Genomic DNA, 9,941 nt, shown 5'->3' on the forward strand with positions numbered 1-9,941 from the left:
GATTCACATATTTATTTCTTGAGTAAGTTTTTCATGACTCATTTATGCCAATAATCAGTTCTATGGACCAAGTGGGAGAATGTAACGGTTTCTTATTTTTATTATAATAATTAATAATAATAAAAAACCAATTTTAATATGGTCCATAGTTTTGGGATTTTGGTTCTGAAAAGGGTATGATTTATTTTGGTTTTAATGTAAATTGATATGACCATTTAATTGTGTGGTAATGAATTTTAATGACTTTAAATTCTTGATGGTAGAATCAAGCATATAAATAGTCTTTGGTCCCCAAATCTTTCTCTCATCACAAAAGAAATACACCATCTATATTGAGAGAGCAAGAGCTTGGAAGAATCAAAAGGCAGTGCACTCACAACACTGCAACAATGGCTGGAGGTAAAACCTCTAATTCTATTTCCACATTTTGTTTTATTGATCTTGTTGTTCTTTTGTTATCAGGAACATAGGATCAATATATATATATATATATTAATCTAACCTTTGTGGATCTTGTTGTTCAACTAATTGTTCATCATCTTGATGACCAACTTGATTTATTTGATCATCAGTAGCTTGTGGAGTCTCGATGATTGGTTGATCAACATCCATTTGAACTTGAGGGATGTTGTAAATAGTAACCAATCTATTACTTGAAGTGGAAGGTTCATACTCTATATGATCATGCACAGAAATTGAATTTTTGATTTGATCGCTCCCACTAGTCAAATGATTTTCAAGAAACTTTGCATTTCTTGACTCCACAATCATAGTTGTATGAGATGGATAATAAAATCTATAACCTTTAGACCTTTCGGCATATCCAATTAAATACCCACTAATGGTCCTCGGATCTAGTTTCTTTTCTTGTGGGTTATAAAACCTCACCTCTGACGGACATCCCCAAACGCGCATATGTCATAAACTCGGCTTCCATCCTTTAAATAACTCAAATGGTGTCTTTGGGACAGCCTTGGATGGAATCTGATTTAGAATATACACAGTCGTCTTTAGTGCTTCATTCCACAATGATTTAGGAATATTAGAGTTGTTAAGCATACTCCGCACCATGTTCAATAATGTTCGATTTCTTCTTTCTGCAACACCATTTTGGTTCGGAGAACCGGGCATGGTGTATTGGGCAACAATCCCATGTTCTTGAAGAAACTTAGCAAATGGACCAGGTGCTTGTCCACTCTAAGTGTATCTACCATAGTATTCACCACCCCGATCTGATCTCACTATCTTTATTTGTTTTCCACACTGGTTCTCAACTTCAGCCTTAAAGACTTTGAAGGCATCCAATGCTTCATATTTATTGTTAAGCAAATAAATATTCATATATCATGAGTAATCATATATGAAAGTGATGAAATATTTCTGACCATGTGCATCCATATCAAGACAGTATATGTTTGTATGAATTATTTCTAATATACTTGAACTTCTATTGGCACCTTTCTTAGACATGTTGGTCTGCTTTCCCTTAATGAAGTCAACACAAGTTTCAAAGTCAGCAAAATCTAGAGTATTAAGTACCCCATCTTTTACTAACCTTTTAATTCTCTTTATGGAAATATGTCCTAATCTCCGATGCCATAATATAGAAGAATTCTCATTAATATTACACCGCTTAGTGCCAGTTTGAACATGCATTGAACTATAAATGGATTCGATTTGTAAATTAATACGATAAAGACCATCAGACAATATACCATTCCCAACATATTCCGAATTATAAAATAATTCAAACAACGTGTCTTTAAAATTAAAGGAATATCCAAAAGGTACAAGTCTAGAAACTAAAATCAAGTTTTGTGAGAAACTTGGTACATAAAAGGTCCTTTCTAATTTCAAAACAAAACCATTATTCAAAATTAAATTACAAGTTCCAATAGCTTCCACATGTGAGCCCATCCTGCTTTCTGATAGGACAGTCCGATCACTTCCCACTGACTTCCTTAGGTTTTGCATACCCTGTAAGGAATTTGTTATATGGATTGTTGATCCAGAATCAATCCACCAGGTGTTAATATTAACATCGGTCATATTAGATTCATAACAAACAAATGAGAATAAATTACCTTTCTTCTCAAGCCATTCTTTGAATCCAGGGCATTCCTTCTTCATGTGTCCTCCCTTTTTACAGAAGTAACACTTTGCTTCTTTCTTGATATCACCTTGCGGTGGTATTTTGAATTTCCCTTTCTGATTGGCTTGTGACTTGTCAATTTTGAAAGCTCTGTTCTTCCCGCGAGTGCTTGTTAGCAATGCACTCTCACTCTATTCCATTACAAGCCTTTCTTCTTCCTGAACACACATGGTCATTAATTCATTGATTGACCAGTTGTCTTTATGTGTATTGTAGGAGATCTTGAAAGGCCCATACTCAGATGGAGGAGAGTTTAGAATATAGTGCACCAGGAAGGAGTCAAACATATCAACCTCAAGTTTCTTAAGTTGAGCTGAAATGTCACGCATTTTCATTATGTGCTCACACACACCTTTCACACTGGTGAGTCGGTAGGAGGAAAATTTCATAATTAATGTGCTTGCCAAAGCCTTTTCAGAAGTGACGAACTGATCGTCAATGACTTTCAGCAAATCATAGACATTCTCATAATGATCGACAGAACTACGTATTCCACCTATGACCTTAGTCTTAATGAACATCACACTGAGCCGGTTGGATCTCTCCCACCGCTCATATAGTGTGATTGCATCTGGAGTAATTTCATCTGTAATTGCAGGTGGTTCGTATTTCCTAATAGCATAATCTATGTCCATCCATCATAGATGGAGGAGAATTCTTTCCTTCCACACCTTATAGTTATCTCCTTTGAGCTCGGGAATATCACATCGGATATCAGAAAAATTAGCAGGTTGGGAAGACCTTTAATCACGTATTTGACCGTGTTAGAAAATTCAATAGGGTGTGCTGGGGCAACATGACGAGTCTGGTCGAAAAGAGCATGTCATACACTGCCTTAGCAAAAGGTACCGACTGTGAAACAAGATACTCACAGCTCGAGAAAGCTTGTTGCGCTTTGGCTTGGGGCTGCTCGCCGACTAAGACAGTATATGTTGAATCATACCACTTTATTGATTTCTAAGATGGATTCTATCAAATATCTATTTGAGAAACCTGCTGTCTCCTGAGAGAGTTATCACTGATAATGGTACTAAACTGAACTCTGCATGCAGTTCAAAATAAAACACCATAACTCTTCTCCGTACCGGCCAAAGACGAACGGCGCCGTGGAGGCTGCTAACAATATCAAGAATATAACAGTAACATACAAAGACTGGTATGAGATGTTACCTTTTGCTCTTCATGGTTACCGCACTTCGACAGGGGCAACCCCTTTCTCTTTAGTCTATGGAATGGAAGCCGTTTTACCAGTGGAAGTTCAGGTCCCCTCTCTAAGAATTGTGAAAGATGCAGGCTTAGATGAGGATGAATGGATTCAAACTCGACTCGATCAGATAAATTTGATTGATGAAAAGAGACTTGCGGCTGTTTGTCATGGGCAGATATATCAGAAGCGCATGACCCAGGCATTCAACAAAAAGGTCAAGAGACGAGTGTACCAAATCGGCGACTTAGTTATCAAGCGTATCATTCTACCACAAGGTGATCCCAGGGGCAAATGGACTCCCACGTACGAAGGGCCATTTGTAGTTAAGAAGGTATTCTCTGGTGGAGCCATGATGCTTGCTACAATGGATGGCGAAGAGTTCCCGCATCCCGTGAACGCAGACATAGTCAAAAAAATACTACGCATAAAAGAGACCCGCTAGGTCGACGTACCTTGGCAAAAGTAAGGGCATCCCGGCGAACCAAAAGGGTTCGGGCAAAAATTAGGGATAAACATATAAAGACGTACACCCGGCAAGTCGAAAACCTGAAAAGGCGGCTTGAGCAAAAAAGGGTATCCCGGTGGACTGAAAACCTGAAAAGGCGGTCCAGGCAAAAATTAGGGATTAAAGCGTATGACTATGCCCCGTTCTCTGTCTGCTTCAACCAAGTTCAAGGGACTGAACAAGCCAATCACTTCTATCCGACAGCAGGAGATGAGATGCTTGAAGACATAATGACAGTGGTGGAATTGGAATCGATAGGACTTTTTCTGCATAGCTTTCTCTTTGTTTGCCTGACAATTTCCTCTTACTAGGATTTCTGTCTCCTTGTACTCAAATTGCCTATTTATAGGCCCTCTTTCAAAATCAATACAATTTCATTTCCAAAAAGATGCTTTTGTTTTACTTTCTCTGTTTTGTTTGCGTAAACGTCCATTGATTTAACTTGAATTGATATCTGCATTTGAATATGATCAATGTTTATCAAAATACATGCATAAAATAGCAATGACAATTACTAAAGGACTTCAGGATCGAGGAGAAGGTCTAACCAGGCTTTCCAATGAATCTGTTGCCAATTCTATTCCCCCGGCTAAGCCAGTTATTTCCCCAGAAGAACTCGGCATCACTAGACTGGTCATCTCTTCTGCCCCCAGCCAGACTCTGTTGAATATCTCTGCCATCAGATAAAAGTCAAATACTCCCAGCTGAGAAAGGGTCATCAATACAAATATCTCCGACCAGAAGACTGAGATTTATTTCCCCAGTAGAATCTCCTGGAAGAATGTTTCAGACACATAGTGCACTCATTTCACATCACATACCTACATACAATTTTCGTTCCGCATCATATACATTACATCATTTCATAACATGCACATGTATACAATGCTCTCATTTATTCCAGACGCATAATTCACTCATTACATCACTTCACAGCACACGCATGCATACAACATTTGCATCTCATGCATCATGACATGGCATGAAGCTAACTTTATTTTTCAGGTTAATTATCTTCCTGATACAGTCAAAATAGAGAGCCATTCAGACAGACATCTTCATCGATTACGTTCAGGTTCAAATACATCTTTCAGATACACTCCATGTCAACATTCATTCTGACATCCTCCTAACGATGGCATCTATAAGCCCATCCCAGACATTTATTGCAAATACAACATATACAAATACTATCAGATATAGCCTAGCGTACGGTTCATTCTGATTCAGCTCAACATATGACTCCTTCAACTCAGATACGATCTAGCGTACGATCCATTCTGACCTTCAATAACTCAGATACAGTCTAATGTACGACCAAGTTAGACCTTCAAATCTTCAAATACCACTCAAATACAGTCTAATGTACGACCAAGTTAGACCTTCAAGTCAGATTCTGCTTAGTGACAGTCTAATGTACGACCAAGTTAGACCTTCAAGTCAGATTCTGCAAATACAATCTAATGTACGACCAAGTTAGACCATCAAGTCAGATCCTGCTCAGTGATAGTCTAATGTACGACCAAGTTAGACCGTCAAGTCCTCGGATTCTGCCCAGATACAGTCTAATGTACGATCAAGTTAGACCAGATTCTGCTCAGTGACAGTCTAATGTACGACCAAGTTAGACCGTCAAGTCCTCGGATTCTGCCCAGATACAGTCTAATGTACGACCAAGTTAGACCAGATGCGGCTCGAATACAGTCTAATGTACGACCAAGTTAGACCTTCAAATCCTCAGATTCTGCTCAGTGATAGTCTAATGTACGACCAAGTTAGACCGTCAAGTCCTCAGATGCTGCTCAAATACAGTCTAATGTACGACCAAGTTAGACCAGATGCTGCCCGAATACAGTCTAATGTACGACCAAGTTAGACCAGATGCTGCTCGAATACAGTCTAATGTACGACCAAGTTAGACCTTCATCTCCTCAGATGCTACCTAATGACAGGTACATTTCTGAATTGTAGTCTAGTGCACGACTACCCCTTTTATAAGCATATTCAGCCTAATGGACGGCTCATTCTGCTCAGATACGGTTTAATGTACGACCCAGTTAGACCTTCATCTGCTCAGATGCTACCTAGTGACAGGTACATTTCTGAATTGTAGTCTAGTGTACGACTACCCCTTTTATAAGCAGATTCAGCCTAATGGACGGCTCATTCTGCTCAGATACGATTTAATGTATGACCCAGTTAGACCTTCATCTGCTCAGATGCTACCTAGTGTACGGTATATTTCTGAAGTGTAGTCTAGCATATGACTACCCCCTTTCATCATCAGACACAGCCTAACGGACGGCTCAGTCTACAACTCAGATACGATCTAGCATACGATCCATTCTGATCCCTTCACCTCCAGTAACGATACAGCCTAACGGACGGCTTATTCTGCAACTCAGAGACGATCTAGCGTACGATCCATTCTGATCCCTTATCCCCAGCGGTATATAACACACTCCGACTCCCCAGCGAAGTCGGCAGCCTAATGGGCGACTCACTATACGGTCTAACATACGACCCGGTATGACACCCATGTCCTCAGATATCGCCTAACGTACGACACAATCTAAAGCTCTCATCATCAAACTTCCTAGATGGCATCTTTAAGCCCATCTCCATCAAGACTAACTAATTGACAAGTGCAAATTTTTGGGGCATCCTAAGTGTTCAATAATCTTCCACCTCCATACCACGAATGGCGTACATACCATTCTGACTCTCTCGGTTCAAGAATATTGAACAGGGGCAGCTGTCATACCCCAAAATTTGCCCATCAATAGTTCAAGACATTTTTCAGGGGCATTCCGACTCATTTTTATGACACTGATCTCAAAGGAACGAAGGCCCAGCTCACGAATGGCCCAATCCAGAAAATGGCCCAAACTGGCATGTTCGCTACGCGCTCGCTACACGCTCGCCTAGTGATAACATGAAATTATATTATATTTTAGGACTTAATTCAATTAAATTTTATCATTATTTATTTCAGCTCGCTTTATGTTGTTAGATATTACGCGGTATTTTCTTCCTATTTGTCTCAGGTGGCTTATTGGGAAGCACAAGTAAAAATGGAGGAAAAGAGGTGCAAAAAGGAGAGAAAACGAACCAAATAGCAAAGCCCAGCCCAAAGCGCAAGACACAAATGTTGTGCCTGTGACGGACGTCACAGAGGGCGTGACGAGCGTCACGCAAAACAGCCTTGTGACGAACGTCACACATGGTGTGACGAACGTCACACCATCCCCCTACTTTTTGGGCGCAAGTAACGCCTCAGAGACTTGAAGAGACGTTGAGGAGTGTTGGGCCCTATATCCACGCCATGCAATTAGCCACGTTGAAGACCTTTTGGCAGCAGGCAGTTACTTAATGACACCAATATAAATAGCCACTTTGAAAAAAACCTAGAGGGGACCGGAAGCTTTTCCACATTTTTTCCTTTGCCGTTTTCGCTTTTGCATATTTTCTTTTCCATCAGCTTAGGCATTGTTTTTCCTACGAGTTCTACACTATTTCCCTTGCAATTTCCTATTTCCTTGTTAGCATTTAGTTAATTCTTTTCGCACAATAGTTTCTACAACGGAAACTATTGTGTACCTTTTTACCGGATCTAACCTTACGTTAGGGTCTAGTTTATTTCCTTCGTTTTAATTTGTTGTTTAGTTGAAGAATCCAAGAACAAATCCTACCGGCTTGTGGTGGAGTGTTCAGGACTACTGTTTAACTTATTCCGAGTAACCCTAAAGGAAATCCTGAAGGAAAAGCCGGCGGCACCGCTCAATTCGATCCGATCGGCCAATTCAAGGTTGCAATTCAATTGCAAACAGGTTTGCGTTACTATCGCCGCTTTATGTTCCGAATTTACATGTGATACCATAATTGAATTCATAAATATATTTGAGGTTTTGCATGTGGACTTAAGTATGCCTGGATACATTGAATTGTTGTAATGGATGTCGTTGTTTTTTCGCTCTGTTTTGATCTTTGCCCATCTGACCTGTTTTATCATAACCATGCTCTGTTTACCTGATACTATTACTGCTTTGGTGCAACTCTTGATTGCATCCTGATTGGTATTCTAACCCGTTTGCTGAATTTTGTAAAGGCTCACATATCCCAGGAAAAGAGTGCTGTTTAGGCCTTCCACTTTATTTGTGGGATACCCTTATGAAGATCCACCCTAAATTGCTTAATTAATTTTAATGTATTAATTTTAATGTATTAATTTTAATGTATTAATTTTAATGTATTGATTTTAATGTGGAGATTCGTCCTAATCACCTAATTGACTTTAAAATATGGCCTTTAAATATGTGATCTTGGACCTCTCTTGTGCCTTACGATATTACGGTATTACGGTCATGTCCCGCGAATGTAGGGATACACTTAGCAACGGCCCTTCGATTAAATCATCATAAAATAAATCATAGTCCCTCAGATGTTGCCTTCGAATATATGATTTCGTCCCTCGATGACCCTTCGGTGTAGCCTACGGTTAAATGATGATCGTCCCTTCGAATGCTAAGGTATCCTTACAACTGTTGCCTTCGATGACCCTACGATGACCCTTAAACATCCAAAAGGTAAAATTACTTACTTCTCAATAGTAAGGACAGTTTTACCCTCATAAGGATAGGAAATGCCCGGAAAGACCTCGGATAGGTATAACTCTTAATTGCTTATTCACAATTTAAAACTACTTTTCACACCTTACACCTTTCAAAACCTCCATTAGAAAATCACCACTTGGTATACATTCATACTAGAATCATTACCGAGTCATATTTTTCTAAACAACTTTCAAAACTAAACGAGATAACCACTTTGTATACATTCATACAAGAATCATTACAAAGTTAAATTCTCTTTTCAAAACCTTTTCTAAACCGCTTTCAAAATTAAACGAGATAAATACTTTGTATACATTCATACGAGAATCATTACAAAGTTAAACTCTCTTTCAAACATTTTTTAAGCAATTCACCGACACTTTTTCAGACAAAAATATAAGTGATCCAGCAATTAAGAGCCCATGGATAACCATGGATACAAAGGGTGCTAATACCTTCCCTTTGTATAATGTACCTCCCGAACCCAAAATCTATTGAGGTCTTTCCTGTTCTTTTCCACCTTTCCTTATTGGATAAAAGAAAAGTCGGTGGCGACTCTTGCTAACCGCGACATTGCGATAAAAAGCAAAACACCCCAAGTCAGTTCACCGTATGACACTAATAATTTATGTGATCTCAAAACTTTAAAAAAATAATCTCAATGAATTTAAGGATGTTGTGGCTAATCCAAATTAATCAAAATTATAACGATCACTAGACATAGTAACTCAATTATATGAGAGAACAAAAAAATCTCTTATACAATTGTTTGACAAAATAATAATATTATAAATCAATTTTAATTTATGCAGAAATTTAATTCAAAGATTAAATAATAAGGCATAATGATCAGTAAAAATAAAATCATATGGATATGAACAGAATTAAAATACATGTTTAACAAAGCAGCTCAGCGGTAACACTTATGAATGCCATGGATCAGGACCTGGGTTCAATATCCAGCCATAGCAAAAACGGAAAAATAATAAAAGAACAACAAGATCAAAACTCAATCCTGCCTTCTTACAAGTCATTCACTTTAACCGATGAAATTGAAAAATAATAATAGAATTGAGGTGAGATTACTAAAACTCAGTGAGTCCGCTAGGCCATGCAAGCACACCCTCGATGAGTAATCAGGTACGATGAGTCAGATGAGTAACCAAGTGATTTATGCCTAATTGGCTACACGAGCCAATCCGCGATGAGTAATGAAGTGTCATTGCCTATGTGGTGACACATCCCCATTAATTATCGATACACAAGTAAGTTAACCGCAAGTGCAATAACACCTACATGACTACACAAGTCACCCGACCGATAGTGCTTACGAGTAACCAAGTGATATACACTACACAAGCCCTCTAGTGGTGAGTGATTAAGTGACATTGTATATGTGGCGACACGACCCCACCGTACCGACAATCTAGACGAGTAGCCAAGTAAGTTTATGCCTCGTTAGGC

The 9,941-nt window shown here is 38.9% G+C and overlaps 1 protein-coding gene across 1 annotated transcript; it reads right to left on the reverse strand.

Annotated features, from left to right (window-relative positions):
• Positions 1 to 2,283: 2,283 nt before the first annotated feature.
• LOC127136213 (uncharacterized) lies at positions 2,284 to 2,787 on the reverse strand. Its single transcript, XM_051062804.1, has one exon. It carries the CDS (start codon positions 2,785 to 2,787, stop codon positions 2,284 to 2,286), a length of 504 nt encoding a protein of 167 aa, XP_050918761.1.
• Positions 2,788 to 9,941: the final 7,154 nt, after the last annotated feature.

Source organism: Lathyrus oleraceus, chromosome 4, assembly GCF_024323335.1.
Source record: "Lathyrus oleraceus cultivar Zhongwan6 chromosome 4, CAAS_Psat_ZW6_1.0, whole genome shotgun sequence".
Taxonomy (NCBI): Eukaryota; Viridiplantae; Streptophyta; class Magnoliopsida; order Fabales; family Fabaceae; genus Lathyrus; species Lathyrus oleraceus.

Excerpts from the sequence above, each read along its gene's own strand:
- LOC127136213 (XM_051062804.1), bottom strand. The coding sequence starts at position 2,787 with ATGGACATAGATTATGCTATTAGGAAATACGAACCACCTGCAATTACA.